The 16251-nt window shown below is 39.4% G+C and overlaps 1 protein-coding gene across 2 annotated transcripts in view; it reads left to right on the top strand.

Moving 5' to 3' along the window:
• The window catches only part of STXBP6 (syntaxin binding protein 6), a 146093-nt gene extending 132144 nt beyond the window's left edge, over window positions 1-13949 (top strand). For both annotated transcript variants that reach the window (XM_076344940.1, XM_076344941.1), the window contains exons 5-6: window positions 3024-3181; window positions 10793-13949. In XM_076344940.1, coding sequence (XP_076201055.1) covers window positions 3024-3181; window positions 10793-10816 — 182 coding nt within the window. In that variant the 3' untranslated portion in view covers window positions 10817-13949. The remainder of the gene's footprint in view (window positions 1-3023; window positions 3182-10792) is intronic.
• The last annotated feature ends 2302 nt before the right edge of the window (window positions 13950-16251 follow it).

Below are 16251 nucleotides of genomic sequence, written 5' to 3'. Positions count from 1 at the left end.
GTAGTTATCTCCTGAAGAACAGCTTAACAATTTTGCAGGTTGCAGGTGATTTGTTCATAGGAATGATTCTCCAATACATCCAGTACAAGTGTTGCTATTCTTGCAGTGATACTAATATAAGGACGAGGCATAGTCAGTCATACCAGCAACCACCTACACATGCTCTAGAAATACACTGATGAAATTCAATAGACTACTGACACATGGGTTTCTGTGATGCTCATAGATTACAGTGGATTTTTTTTTTTACTGTTTTACTGACATTCCATTGGAAAAGATTATCCAAAAGTAGTTCTCCAAAACAGTCTCAGAATAGCAGCTTCTGCAAGTCACTGCCCATAGAAAAATATAGCAGATCTTACCTGGAGAGAACACAATATTGTATTAGCTAGAGAGAAAAACAATTACTATCATTGTGCCAAACTTCCAAGTTCGTTCTTCTCTGCTGAAAACAATGTGGAGAAATAGATATCAATCTTTGGCCACAAATCCTGATACATTCAGGAGTATAGGAAATACAGAATATTTTTGTTCTGCAATTTCCTAATGACATTGACGGAAGGTCAACAATGTGTCAACTTCTACTCCCCAGCACATTTTAAGACTTCCGAAGATGCTTAGTTTTATAAAGTTCTCCATGTACCCTGCTTCCCTTGAATTCAGCAGAAGCTTTGTGATTTTGTAAAGCAACAACAGAGTTAATCCAGTGTTAGCTTTTAAAACTCTTATCCTAGAAAACTAGCACTGATTTATACAAGAGGTTAAAGCCTTTAGATTACACCACCAAAAAAGGGAAACTATTTCCCATGCGGTGTTGCCCAGTACCTGTGTTTATTGGAAAAGCTACCTGAACAGAAGCCAAAATAATCTCCTAGGAACTGGCTTTAAATGAGCAAATTATGAACAAAATAACAATTGACTGAAGAATCTTGAAGCAAGAAAGTGTACGATATTTAAAGTTTGGTTTTATTATCAGACTTCTCAGTGTCTGAAGAGAGAGCACTTGAAAAGATAAAGTTTCATTTCTGTGTCTGCAAATTCCAACTCACGGTATTCTCAGATATTCATCTCTTCAACATTAATGCCAATTGTGACTTTCCTTTTCTAAATGCAGCCTCTCTGTTCCATGCAACAATAAAAAAAAACCAAACCTGTAGCTGTTCCACATCCTATACAGCCATTATTTTTAATTACTAATGTGAAAAATGTAACAACATTGGTATACAGGAGGCCAGGGTACTCTTCGCTTGGTATTTCTAATATTGGCTCATCATATGTGAGTCACTGTGTGTAGGTTCTTGGGTCCCTCCCCCACCTCCATAGTTTGATACTAATTGTGTTTTAGTTTAATAAAATTTTAAGGCAATTTTTTATCTCAAGAGTTCCTATACGTGCAGCTTGTACTGCTGTTCCACAGGCTACCTGGGGCAACCTTCAGTTTCGGTCTTCATTGTTTGTTTGCTGTTTCTAAGGAAAGGAGTATTATCTGTAAAATGAGTCTGAGTGGGTCTTTTGTTCTTCTTTTTCCTTATGAAACTAATAGCAAAATAACCCTTCAAATTAATGTTTGGGTTTTATTTTTTAACCTGGCAATATTTTTACGTAGACGCTTTTCAGATTAACGATAAAAGCAGTAGGTTTGTGTTTATTTTCACTTGTCTTTGTATGTCTGTAAGAACAGCAGACTTTGTTATAACAGCAGATTTGCTGTAGTGCTCGGTTCAGCTTCGTGTGTTGAACTAGTTTCATACCTTTACCAGCATAATTCATTTAAAAGTGTTACATATTTGGTTTTAATGCTGTGAAAAAAGGCCCTGTGCGATTGTAATATTTGGGGCAGTTTAGAAAACTGGCAGCGACAGCGTGCCTAGTGGTTAATACTCTATCTGTATTGGCTTTCTGGCTCTCGCAGTGCCTTCGAATATATCTAGACAACAAATTCCTAGATAACAAATTCCCTGTAAGGGAATTAAGTTTTAAAGCTTGTGGAAGACACCGAGGGACTACTGTATTGCGAAAAGCTGAATTTTTACTAGTCCTTTTGCTGAAAAGGTTAAATGATAGGACAATTTTGTCCTACAGGTTTTTTAATACATACCAGTTTGTACTGATAATGTGTAACTTCCTCTGAAGAGTTTTCAGTTTGTACTGTGGTTCATATTATAAACATTCATCAGCAGCTCATTCCAGAAAAGAGGATAATCCCTTCTGTTGAGAAGCAGTATAGAAAGGAGTACTGAAAAGAGCGAGCATTTAAGTGGGATAAATGTAGAGGAGAAATGCAGTTCAGTTGAAAACTTGAAGAAACTACTACATTGCATGCCAGAGAAGAAACAGAAAAACTGTTAAGTTGATTTGGATGGTAAAGCTAAAGGCTTAAAAGATATTGAGCCTTGCTGGGACTTTAAATACTAAGGTTTAAATAAAGTATGTTGTCACATGAAACATGGCTGGTGCTCCATGTGGAGAAGGGTCAAAGGTAGATAGATCAGAGCAGCATAAAATAACTGTAGTAATAGTGTTTGGGGTGCACTTGTAAATGAAATATTATTATAATAATTATAATATGGAAAAAAATGGTGAATTCATACAGACGTGTCCTGCGGTGTCAATCATTTATTCTCTAGGGAAATAGTGTAACTTCCAAAGAAAGTTATTCTATATTAACATGAGAGTGTTGTGAAGAAGCTGTGTGCACTTGTGAACAGTTTCGTTGATTTAGTAGAATAGCTTCCTGAAATTATGTATGAGCATAAGGCTTAAAAAATAATACATAGCTAAGTTATGCCCACTGCTTCCTTACATTCCCCAAGTATTATGTTGCCATGTGGTACTTGTTTATAATTTGCTAATGATATGGTTTGAGTGAGAAAACAATAACTTATCCCATTATCCAAAATGCAGCTAGGTGGTAAACTAGCAGATAACACATCAGCTCTAGAACATTATAAATTAAAATAATTATATTTAATACAAAGCATACATGTATTTGGGTGTTCTAATAGTTTCTTTTGATATTGCAGGAAACAGCATACTCCATTCAGCAGCAGACAGTGTGACAAGTGCAGTACAGAAGGCAAGTCAGGCTTTGAATGAGCGTGGTGAAAGGCTAGGTCGAGCAGAAGAAAAGACAGAGGAGCTGAAAAACAGTGCTCAGCAGTTTGCAGAAACTGCACACAAGGTAAGATTTTGGTGGGATAAGGCTCTCAGTAGGTTAAAGTCACACATTCCTTTATTTTGAGAGGAGGAAGCTCTAGAAAGAATTGTGGTCACTGTTTACAAACAGCTTGCTGTTTTCCTTGAGACTGTTCCTCACTTGGCAGATTTCTGGTTTATAACTTCTTCTGTGCATAGATCTGAGGTTTGCTGCATTTGAATTGAATTGAAACTACCTTTCTTCACCTTCCTGAAGCATATTTCAAATTCATCTTCCCACTACTGTTTGGTACTATTCCTCATACTTCGTGCAGCGGTATAATGAAATTGTTGTTAATCCCCTTGGATAAGCAGTCATAGGTCTGTGACTGTCCATTTCTGAAGATGTATTTTTTTATGTCTGGAAATGATATTTTTGAGGATTTTGAGGAATTGTTCCGACTCAGGAATGTATGGACATTCCCTATTCTTGGTGGAAGGTATTGATAGTATTTTGCCTGTTGCTTCTGCATATGCATAATGGTGCCGAGTTCCATCTCTGTGACAGAAATTCTAGGCATCCACAGCATTTGATTTGGTGGCTGTGTAACACATCCACAGTAGACAGAATGCTTTTCAGAACAAGGTAAAAGTTTTCTGAACGTGAGCAACCATTTCAGCATGCAAGTTTGATAGTTTTGCTGCTTAGCACACGCGTTGGGCTTTATCATGCTTATGCCAAAAAATGCCTGGCTACTGCATTAACACAAGAAATTCTGGATTGATATCTTGCAGTTCTAGACAAGCTTCTGTCTTATTCTGTTTTATGTAGTCTTTAAAATGTCACAAAACCACTTATTTTAATATTTACTGGCATAATCTTCTACTGTGTGGTCCATTTAGATTAGCATGGTTCAGCTTAGTGGCCTGAGTATGGTACGAGCCTGCTCTTGGACTCTTTCATGTAACACCACCACCTTCCCCCCTCCCCCTCCCCCCCGTGATGATAACTATGCCAACTTAGAAAACCAACCTTAAACAGCAGCTACAACTGCTTCTAGGATAGGGGGCAAAAGGTTTGCTGCTTTAGAGTAAAGCACAGAGTGCTGCTTGGTAGGGAGTTCAAAAATGAAAAATGCCTCTGATAGTTGGGCCGCTGTGAATCTTAATCAAGATTTGAATAGGTTTCATTAGTGTGTGTTGCCGTTTCATCTTCCCCGTGTGCAGAACAGCAGTTCCACAGATGAAGACATGCTGTGAACAGAAACAAATCTTTTCAAATGGTTCTATTAGGAAGATCTTATTTGAAAAATCTCAGGATTAAAGGATGCAGTATTATAATAAAAATACCATCTTTGATAGCCTGTGCTGTACCATATTTAGCAATAAAAGTTTACAAAATGCTGATGTAATAATTCAAAACAAAAATTGGAGGGAAACATAGCAGGAATGGTGGAGAAGCTAAAAACATCCACAATACAAGTATTTTATTTTTTTAATCAAATAAAAAATATGGGAAAATTCTCAATCAGGATTTTGTACATAGTCATTACATGTCTCTGTGGCGGTAAGTGAGAACATTTTCTGCGGGAAATGTCGAAGTGATGCAGAATAGAAAAGATTAGTCTCCATTTGGACTGTGTGCTGGGCTGAGATTTATGAAACCTTCCTGCCAGTCCAGTTCTACAGATTACCAGTCTTCCTCAGATGAGTGTGAGACCACGTGCTTTTGAAGCTATCCCAACTACCAGCTGCCTGAAACAGGAGTGTGACAGTCTTTCAGTGGATGATAGTTAAGGATTTGTAATAGATGCTTGGGTTTTGTCTTTTTAACAAGAAAATACCATCTTTGTGTTTGAAGAAAACAAAATATAGTTTAGTTCTTAGAGAACCGCAAATGAATACTTGTCATCTTAATGATCATAAGGATAACTTAGTAAAACGGGGTTTACAACATCTTTTTTCTTGCAAATTTTTCTGTATTGGTGCCCCAAGTCTTAAATTGTATCTTAGAGGTGCAGTAGTCCTGCAATTCCTCTACTGTTGTCTCACAAAAATGCATAGGGCAGCCACCCAGGAATGTATTAGGTTAGAGATACTGTTGGTTTATGGTGGTGTGCTTTGGTTTGCAAGTTTTGTTGGGGCTTTGGTGGAGCATTTAGGAATAAGTACAGTATTTACTGTGTTTATTGTTAATGTTTATGTGTTAATTGTTAATTTACTGGGTTTATTGTTAATGTTCCTCTGGTTAAGTCTTTGAGGGGCAGCTGCTGCTCAGTCCTTAGATGTTTGTACAGAAAAGAAAACATATTACTCTAGTGAAACCAGAAAAGTGAGTCCAGCCGAGTGTTGCTTAAATGACAAAATTGTAACTTTCTGGCAAAACAGTGACAGTGAAGGGAAAGGCACCAATTTTAACTTACTAGTATTTGTGAACACTTTGTGCAGCAAAGCAGAGTTCCCATTTTGGTCGCTTTATACTTGCCTTCAGTAAAACAGTAAAAGTACTTTGAATTTTTGTCAGCCCATAATTAATTTCACCACTATAGTATCATGACTGGGTACAGATTTCTCTTACAGCTTAATTTGTATGTCTGGACATTACTTGGACAACAAACAGGAGGAGTTGGAAGCTGTTATGCAGCTGGAAAACTATAGTTGCCATCACGGAAACATGGTGGGATGACTCGCACAACTGGAGTGCTGCAATGGATGGCTATAAACTCTTCAGAAGGGATAGGCAAGGAAGGAGAGGCGGTGGGGTAGCTCTGTACGTTAGGGAGTATTTTGACTGTCTAGAGCTTAATGATGGTGATGATAGGGTTGAGTGTTTATGGGTAAGAATCGGGGGGAAGGCCAACAAGGCAGATATCATGGTGGGAGTCTGTTATAGACCACCCAACCAGGATGAATAGGCAGATGAAATATTCTATAAGCAGCTGGGAGAAGTCTCACAACTGCTAGCCCTTGTTCTCGTGGGGGACTTCAACTTACCAGATGTCTGCTGGAAAGACAATACAGCAGACAGGAAACAGCCTAGGAGGTTCCTGGAGTGTGTGGAAGATAGATAACTTCCTGACACAGCTGGTGAGTGAGCCAACTAGGGAAGGCGCCCTGCTGGACCTGTTGTTTGCAAACAGAGAAGGACTTGCGGGTGATGTGATGGGTGGAGGCTGCCTTGGGCATAGATATCACATAGAGTGGTGCGGTCGACACACCAGAAGGATGGGATGCCATCCAGAGGGACCTGGACAAGCTGGAGAAGTGGGCCTGTGTGAACCTCATGAGGTTCAACAAGGCCAAGTGCAAGGTCCTGCACCTGGGTCAGGGCAACCCCTGGGATCAATACAGGCTGGAGGATGAAGGGATTGAGAGCAGCCCTGCCGAGAAGGACTTGGGGGTACTGGTGGACGAAAAGCAGGACATGAGCCAGCAATGTGCGCTCGCAGCCCAGAAGGCCATTTGTATCCTGGGCTGCATTAGAAGCAGCGTGGCCAGCAGGTTGAGGGAGGTGATTCTGCCCCTCTACTCGGCTCTGGTGAGACCCCACCTGGAGTACTGCGTCCAGCTCTGGAGCCCTCAGCATAAGAAAGACATGGACCTGTTGGAGCGGGTCCAGAAGAGGGCCACGAAAATGATCAGGGGGATGGAACACCTCTGCTATGAAGAAGGGCTGAGAGACTTGGGGTTGTTCAGCCTAGAGAAGAGAAGGCTCTGGGGAGACCTTATTGCAGCCTATCAGTACTTAAAGGGGGCTTATAAGACAGATGGTGGCAAACTTTTTAGCAGGGCCTGTTGCGACAGGACAAGGGGGAATGGCTTTAAACTAAAGGGAGGTAGATTTAGACTAGATCTAAGGAAGACATTTTTTATGCTGAGGGTGGTGAAACCCTGGCCCAGGTTGCCCTGGGCAGTGGTGGATGCCCCATCCCTGGCAACATTCCAGGTCAGGCTGGACGGGTCTCTGAGCAACCTGATCTAGTTGAAGATGTCCCTGCCCACGGCAGGGGGGTTGGACTAGATGACCTTTAGAGGTCCCTTCCAACCCAAACTATTCTATGGTTCTATGATCACAAAATGACGGAGCTTTCAGTTCTTGGAGAAGTAAGAAGGGGGGTCAGCAGAACTGCTACCTTGGGCTTTCAGAGGGCAGGCTTTGGCCTGTTTAGGAGCCTGGTTGAGAGTGTCCCTTGGGAGGCAGTCCTGAAGGGCAAAGGAGTCCAGGAAGGCTGGACATTCCTCAAGAAGGAAATCTTAAAGGTGCAGGAGCAGGCTGTCCCCATGTGCCAAAAGACAAGCCGGTGGGGAAGAAGACCAGCCTGGCTGAACAGAGAGCTTTGGCTGGAACTCAGGGGAAAAAAGGAAACTTTATGACCTTTGGAAGAAGGGGCAGGCAGCTCAGGAGGACTATATAACCTACCATTGTGAGGTTATGCAGGGAGAAAATTAGAAGGGGCAAAGCCCGACTAGAACTTAATCTGGCTACTGCCATAAGAGACAATAAAAAATGTTTCTATAAATACATTAGCAACAAAAGGAGGGCTAAGGAGAATCTCCACCCTTTATTGGATGTGGTGAGAAACATAGTAACAAAGGATGAGGAAAAGGCTGAGGTACTTGATGCCTTCTTTGCCTCAGTCTTTAATAGTAAGACCAGTTGTTCTCAGGGTACCCAGCCCCCTGAGCTGGAAGGCAGGGACGGGGAGCAGAATGAAGCCCCCATAATCCAAGGGGAAATGGTTAGTGACCTGCTACACCACTTACACACATACAAGTCTATGGGGCCGGATGGGATCCACCCAAGGGTACTGAGGGAGCTGGCAGAAGTGCTCACTGAGCCACTTTCAATCATTTATCAGCATAAATGGCCAGCCTCCTCCTGGCTAACCGGGGAGGTCCCAGCTGACTGGAGGTTAGCAAATGTGACGCCCATCTACAAGAAGGGCCGGAAAGAGGATCTGGCGAACTACAGGCCTGTCAGTCTGACCTTGGTGCTGGGGAAGGTTATGGAGCAGATCATCTTGAGTGCCATCACATGGCACGTACAGGGCAACCAGACAATCAGGCCCAGTCAGCATGGGTTTATGAAAGGCAGGTCCTGCTTGACTAACCTGATCTCCTTCTATGACTAGGTGACCCGCTTCGTGGAGGAGGCAAAGGCTGTGGATGTTGTTTACCTGGACTTTAGTAAAGTCTTTGACACCGTATCCCACAGCTTTCTCCTGGAGAAACTGGCTGCTCATGGCTTGGACGGGCGTACTCTTCACTGGGTAAAAAACTGGCTGGATGGCCGGGCCCAAAGAATGGTGGTGAATGGAGCTAAATCCAGTTGGCAGCCAGTCACAAGTGGTGTTCCCCAGGGCTCAGTGTTGGGGCCAGTTCTGATTAATAACTTTATCAATGATCTGGATGAGGGGATCGAGTGCACCCTCAGTAAGTTTGCAGACGACACCAAGTTGGGCAGGAGTGTTGATCTGCTTGAGGGTAGGAAGGCTCTGCAGGGGGACCTGGACAGGCTGGATCGAAGGGTCAAGGCCAATTGTATGAGGTTCAACAAGGCCAAGTGCCGGGTCCTGCACTTGGGTCACAACAACCCCATGCAGCGCTACAGGCTTGGGGAAGAGTGGCTGGAAAGCTGCCTGTCGGAAAAGGACCTGGGGGTGCTGGTTGACAGCCGGCTGAACATGAGCCGGCAGTGTGCCCAGGTAGCCAAGAAGGCCAACAGCATCCTGGCTTGTATCAGAAATAGTGTGGCCAGCAGGACTAGAGAAGTGATTGTCCCCCTGTACTCAGCACTGGTGAGGCCGCACCTCGAATACTGTGTTCAGTTTTGGGCCCCTCACTACAAGAAAGACATCGAGGTGCTGGAGTGTGTCCAGAGAAGGGCAATGAAGCTGGTGAAGGGTGTAGAGCACAAGTCTTATGAGGAGCAGCTGAGGGAAGAAAAGGAGGCTCAGGTGAGATCTTATTGCTCTCTACAACTACCTGAAAGGAGGTTGTAGCGAGGTGGGTGTCAGTCTCTTTTCCAAAGTAACAAGCGATAGGACGAGAGGAAATGGCCTCAAGTTGCGTCAGGGGAGGTTTAGATTGGATATTAGAAAAAATTTCTTCACCGAAAGGGTTGTCAAGCATTGGAACAGGCTGCCCAGGGAAGTGGTTGAGTCACCATCCCTGGAGGTATTTAAAAGACGAGTGGATGAGGCACTTACGGACATTGTTTAGTGGTGGACTTGGCAGTGCTAGGTTAACGGTTGGACTTGATGATCTTAAAGGTCTTTTCCAACCTAAATGATTCTATGATTCTACTTCAGCTATGCATCAGGTTATTTTAAGTTATAAAACACATAATGGAGACAGTGGAAGATGCATGGCATAGGAATACTCTTTTCTAGCATCTTATAAAACACCTTAGTCACCGGGGGGGGAGGAACAAACAAAAAACGCACCACTTAATTTGCACCGGAAACAATAGCACTCACAGAGTGCTTCTGTTTTGGCTATCAGAGTTTGTTGAATGAAAGCATATATCTATATTTAGTTGTGTAAAGTCTGGAACTTAGCTCAGGGTATCTATCAAATCCTCCTTATGACACCTTCTTCACCTTCTTTCTTTGTCTCTAAGAAATTCCTTCCCCTTGTTGGTGACTGCACAGGAGCTCAAAGTTATGGATTCTGTATAATAAAAACTTGTTGTTGGAGTTGCCTGTTAAAGACACGTTTTTCTGAAAAAAAATCTTGTTGTTTGAGGGGAGAAAGAAAAGTGTTGGTTGGAGTTCTTTCATGCTGAAATGCCTTTCCAGCATATCTCTACAAATAATTTTTTTAAAATGGCATATTTATGCTCAAGTCCTTAAGGGCATAAAATTGACATAAGCTCAAAGGCTTATGTCAATTAAATTTGAGTCATTTATTGGTCAGCATTTCACTGGTAGCAAATGAGGAAATTTTAACTGCCCCTATGAGTTCTGGTTTCTAGGTAACTTCCTAGAGGGTTCACTCATCTCAGCTTTGTTAGCGTGCTATTATATACAGATACCAATTTTTTATTATACAGAGCCTAAAATTGAGTTCTCTGCTTGGTTTGCCAAAGTCAGTTTGTCTACACTTTTTATACAGGATTTAACTCACTTTAGCTCTTTCTTCTCCCTCTCATTCCCAGTTTTAAGTCCTTTTTTGAATTATTTGAAATGGAAATAATCAGTAATCACAGAGGTAGAAAGGCAATCAGTCCTTAATTTTTCATCGTTATGTAGTGGCAGAGCTGCTGAACATGTGTTTTAAATTACTTGTCTAGAATTTCTGATTGTATTTAACAATCCAAATCATTAGGTCTAAACGACTGTTGTTTTAAGCATGTCTTTGTTTCTAGCGTCTTGCTCTAGCCCTCCTCACAGATAGCAATATAATGGAACATTGGGAAAGACAGCTATGAAAGCAGATAAATCCTGCCGCCTCAGCATAGCAAAGGGAGACTTTGCCTATCTGTCACCGTAAAGGGAACGACTGCATATCTGTGTGCAAAGAAGTTATGGATTTCAGGCATCTTTTGGAGAATTTGGTTTACAAACTCTTCTGATCCAGACTAGCCACATTAGCTTGATATAGCTATCGTTACATGTGATCTCTCTTTAATTCATTTTTTCTTTTTTTTTTTCAGCTTGCCATGAAGCACAAATGCTGAAATACTGCCCAAAGTTGAAATCTTCCCGAGAGAAACTGAAAAGGCTACTTCAGCAACTTTTACAGGAGATCCAGACTTCTGTGTGCTTTTTTCTTCCAGTTCAGTGGAGATGCATTCTTTCAGTTTCTGTGCAGGAAAAAGTGTTGCATTTCTACCTTTTTGACTTACTTTTGTTCCTCTTTTGTAATATTGCTACACAGTCCTGCAGTACTTTCTACCTGTATTTCAGTTGTTAGAGGGGTGAAAGTAAACAGGGGAACTGGACCAAATGACAAGCTGATCAGGATTAAAATAGTAGTAGTCTTCCCCAGTTGTACAGAAAATTATTTAACTGGTTGTGGACATATGTGTGGAAATAAAATCCAAAGAAGGGGTATACTTTTCTTCATTTTATGTAGCATCAGCAGAATGTGAATGTTGGAATTAAACACCTGGGGTTGTAACTATAGTGGAGAATAGACTACTTTGTCCTGGGAAACAGAAAAACTTGTTTCTTCCACCCAGTGCAGGAAGTTTTGCATGTGCTATCACCAGCATTTAGAAGTGCATATCTGAATTTCATAGGGAAATCTGTTACCAGTGCTGCATTTTGAATATTCCTATTTTCCCTTCCGGATTGATTATTTGAATCGTATAATGAAACCTACAGAACATATGCTTGAGGTTTCAAAATTGAGGAAACAAGTGATTTTTACATCTATACACACATAGCTGTGCCTCAAACACAGTCTAGAATTTACAATCTGGTATAAAATAACATTTCATTTTCTTTTTACCTGTGATTCCGTGGCTAAAGACCTATTTAAATGAGAATGCAAAGGCCTGGGAAAATGAGAATGTACTATTTTCCAAGTCATCTGTTTTTCATAAATTCTACAGTAAGAATTTTTGGGAACACTTCAGAAATTTGTCTGATTTAGAATGACTTTTGTGTTAGCTAGTTGTCTGATTTTTTTTAAATAGAGGCTTTCGAAAAGCATGTCTTGGTACATTAGAATCATAACTTCTAGTTTGGGTCTCAATTTTCAATATATGTTATCACTGAAAGGGTGACTCCCTACTTCATTCTGTATTCACTATATGCAATATATGCACTGTATTCTCTTACAAAAATAAGTAGGTTACTCTTTTCCTTCACAGCTGTTTTCTTAATGTTTTTAAGATGTTCTAAATTGCTTCTCGAATGAAGAAAAAAAGAAAAAAAAAACGCTGCTGCACTTTTGTTTTGTTTTAACCAGTAAGCTAGAAGCAGAAATCCTAGCAGAAGTCTTAGCCTTCATCTTCTGAAGATGCCTGCTCTTCATTTTTGTCCTCATCTTACCAGAGAGCCAGAAAGCTGGCTTTATATGAATGTACTGTAGTTTTCATTTTCAATGTAGAATAAGATTTTTTGCATTATTAATGACACTTTAAACAGTCTGAAATCCTCAGAGCAGTGCTTGTAAAAGACACAAAAGCTTCTGTAGTATTTGAGAATATTTTAGTTACTGCAAGCTGAAGTAACTGAAAACCTCTTGCAAATACCCATTTTTTAAAAAGATGCTTGGCTTTAGGAAAACATTCTCATTTGAACTAAGGACACTGTCTAGTTAACTGATTGCATTCAAACTTTACGTCTGTTTCTTTTTCCTGTAATTTAAACTGTTTTGTATGAAGCTTTTTATTTAATTTCACACTGGGAATTGAGAGAAGGGGTAGATTTGTCATCTGTGTAGTACCATACGATCATTTAGATCTATTTAGCATCAGCTCTAAAGTTACTATGTCCAGCACTGTCAACTGAAAAGGAATTTAGCCACATCTGTTATAAATCAGAACAGACTCATTAATGACATGAGTTCTGAACACTCCATTGAGCTACGTACAATTAATGCTTGCCCTGGAAATGTCAGTGGCTTTCTGAGCCCTATTGTAATGACTATGGGTATTTCTGCAATTTAACCAGGAAAACAGTCCTTCATTAGAAATTAAACTTCTGCTAGAGACAAAATGTTAGGCTGTTTTTTAAAAATAGCTGCATTAGAAATCAGTCAGGGAGTACATTTTTGACCACATAGCTATTTTCTGTCATCATCTTTTCCGCTCTTACTTTTTTAACGATATTCTGCTGCTAACCTCACAAGTCTTTCTTTTAAGGAAGGAATAGGTTTTGAACTGCTGCCATCTAGCTGGTCGTCTAAGCTTGTCAATAATTTAGAAGAAATGTCTAAAACCCAGATCAGATAAACCTGAAAAAAATTAGTTGTCTAAATTCAGATAAAAAGGCATAGGTTTTCAGGTGTTTACATGAATATCAGCTGGACAGGACAAGGTCACAGTTGCACTGCTAAGTTCCAGACCTGCTGTGAGTTGAACTGTTCTAAAACATTACTTTAGTCCCACTGACAGTTTTTCAGCATTTTTTTTATATCCTTCAGTTAAGTGTATTGTGTTATGTATCATAACTCAGGACTTTTATCCAACCATCAGAAGCCATTTACTATGGGAATTCTAAGTAACCTAGTGTTATTGAATGAAGGAAAAGCGGTTTGTGTGTTTACTTTGTTCTTGCTGTTCATTAAACGACAAGATTTGGTAGTTTTTAGAAAAAAATCAGAGGTGTATAAATGTCTATCCAAAGGTAAATCTTACAGTATTGCAATTTCCTTCTGGAACTTAGCTTGTAGTGTATACAACCTAGTATTATTAGATAGTTATGTACATAACACATACTATAATTCAGATTAATGTTTCATATGAAAGAATGTATTTGTAAATTGTAACAACATCAATAGTTTCTTTATCTTTTTTAAGTTCTGCAAAGAATAAAAATGATGTATTGTTAGACTTGACTACTGTACTGCAAACTCTGTCTTAAAAGGCTACTTTTGTGTCTAGCAAAAGTTGTGCATTATGTGAAATATTAACAAACATGTGCTCTCTAAAAAGTGATCTTAAAGGTAGGTAGGTTTTGCTATGATATGCCAGAATTGTAATACTTGCTGGTATCTATTGTAACCGATTCCTTGAAAGTTCTCAAAGATGTAGAAATTATTTTGTGCCGTTCTGGGGAAAAAAAAGTGGGACCTGCTCTCTTGAGTCATTACTGGAAACCCTGATTTTGTCATTAAATTAACTGTGATGAAAAGAAAACTGTCCTTGGATTATTTGAGTTGTCTATTCAATATATAAATTATTTGTAAATGACATTTTTATATTTCACTCTAGCAGAATTATATTTCACTCTAGCAAAACGGAATAAAAATTAGTTTCCACAGTAATGATGAAAACTTTCTCTAGAAAGAATACTGTAATTAAAAAAGAAGTAATGGGAACTAGGTGGAAGGATTTCATGTCCAAGCAGATTCCAAACAACACTTAACACAGCTTTAAGTTAGCGTCCTACCTAAAGGCTGTACAGGTTAAAAAGAACTTCTGTGTTTGTTTGCTTTCAGTTTGCTATGAAATGCTTATTCTCAAATTGTTATTGTTTTCTTTTGGCCATCTAATTTTATTGATAAATTTTTATCAAAGCAAAAGCAATTTTAATTGCCCTGTGGGAATAAAACTATAAAGGCAGAATTCTTCTACACACAGAGAAGCAATCTCATATATTCAAATGAGGGCTACTTGCAGAAGGATCGTATCAAATATGAACTGACTTTGCTGCCATCTCTTTTTTCAGGCTTAAACGTGGTCCCTAAGATCCTAATCTCAAAAGTGTCCAGTTGACAAATATTGTCAACCGGTTAAATTACTTCAGTTACTAGGTAAATTTTGCTAGAATGCATGTCATCTGTCCGATGTTGAATGCCATACGTGCCTAATGCCCAAACTGTATGAAACTTTTAGTAAAAGAAATAGATCTCTGGTGGATCAGAAGCAAACTTGATCAGAACAGCACTTTGTTGTAGTTCACACATAACAATTTGGCAGTTCTTTTTCATCGTTATTGTACATTTATCCTGTAAGAATAGAAAAATAGAACGTTTGGTTCATTTTCTGAGCATTTTTTTAGATCAGTTTCACCATGTTGGCATTTTTTTCTTGATCTTACAATTTTCATAAATCATCAGCCTAATCTGCTGCTGTGTATAATTTATGATAAAGATGATGGGGTTTTGTTTGCTATCTTCAAGTCATGGAAGAGGCTCAAGCATGAATGTTTACTGATTCAATATATTAGGATTTCTAAATAGAAGAGATGCTAGTATGTTGAGTGTGTTGGAGAATATTGTTGCTGCCACACTCCTGAATATTTAACTGAGAAAATCAAACGAAGATGCCCGTCACCTTCAGCTGCAAGTCACAATATCAATGAAGATATGTACTACTTCAAGTAGTTAGCTGACCAGTAGACCTATCCGGTACTCGCTAAGGATGGCAATGTCTCAGATTAAAAATTGCTTTAATTTTTTTCAGAATTAGTCCCTCATGGATGTGGTCAGCTATCAGTGGGGTAATGCCATGAACTTATATAAACACTAATTTTTCCAATGATTGTGAAACCTCAGCATCCACTTCATAGCACATCGTTTCAGCTTGTTTTGTGAATCATCTGGAAGCACTGTGTAGTAGTATGTATATGTTTCAATTACACTTTTTTTTTTAATTATTTGAGTTGTTACTATTTTTTTGTCTGCTGTCACCTCATGCAATCCGAATTGTGGTAACATTTTTTAATAGATAATTAATGTGATGGTGGCTAGCTTTGGCAGGGGTTGACTAGGGATTACAGGCACAAAAAGTAATTTACTATTTATTTTCACAATGACTGAGCAACCCATGTAAAGGTAGTGTTACATGGAGGCATGGTAGTATGGCAGATCTTCAGTGTTAAGGTCAAGTATTCAGGGAATAAAAGGGTACAACAGTAAGCTTGTTAGCTACGGAAGTTGCATGGCTTTAGAAGTGTAGAGAATAGGCATCTAACAAAATTCTAATTGATATTTTAAACAATTTCACAGGTGTCTGGTAGCTAAAATGGTGATAACTTTTGCAGAGGAACTAAAGTTCAAGCCTGTATTGTGTTGAAATTCTGTTGCTGCTAAAGATGGGAGGACAAAGAGTTTTCTTCTGTCTTAAGTGTTCTCTTCTGGATAGAACAGAAAGGAAACGTGCTGAAAATAAACCAGAAAATTTTGGTAGTGTTTCATACTATATCAAAAAGGAAATCTTCCACATATGCAACTAACATTAATCAACATGCTGGTTCACAGCCAAATCAGTGAGTTGGGCTTTTTTCCTATTTCAGAAAAAAGAAATGCAGTAAAGCTTTCTTTGGATTAGCATGATCAGAAAATAAGGATTTCTACAAAAAGTGTGTTTACTTGTGGGAATTATTAAGATTTTAATGAGAATTCTTCTTTCCAAAACCTTTACCAGTTTTATTAAATACAGCATCTGGAAACACTTAAGTCAGCTGTGAGATCTTTAGTGTTGTAGTTATGGTTGGC

Source organism: Aptenodytes patagonicus, chromosome 7 (genome assembly GCF_965638725.1).
Source record: "Aptenodytes patagonicus chromosome 7, bAptPat1.pri.cur, whole genome shotgun sequence".
Taxonomy (NCBI): domain Eukaryota; kingdom Metazoa; phylum Chordata; class Aves; order Sphenisciformes; family Spheniscidae; genus Aptenodytes; species Aptenodytes patagonicus.
This window is presented reverse-complemented; position numbering and strand designations above follow the sequence as displayed.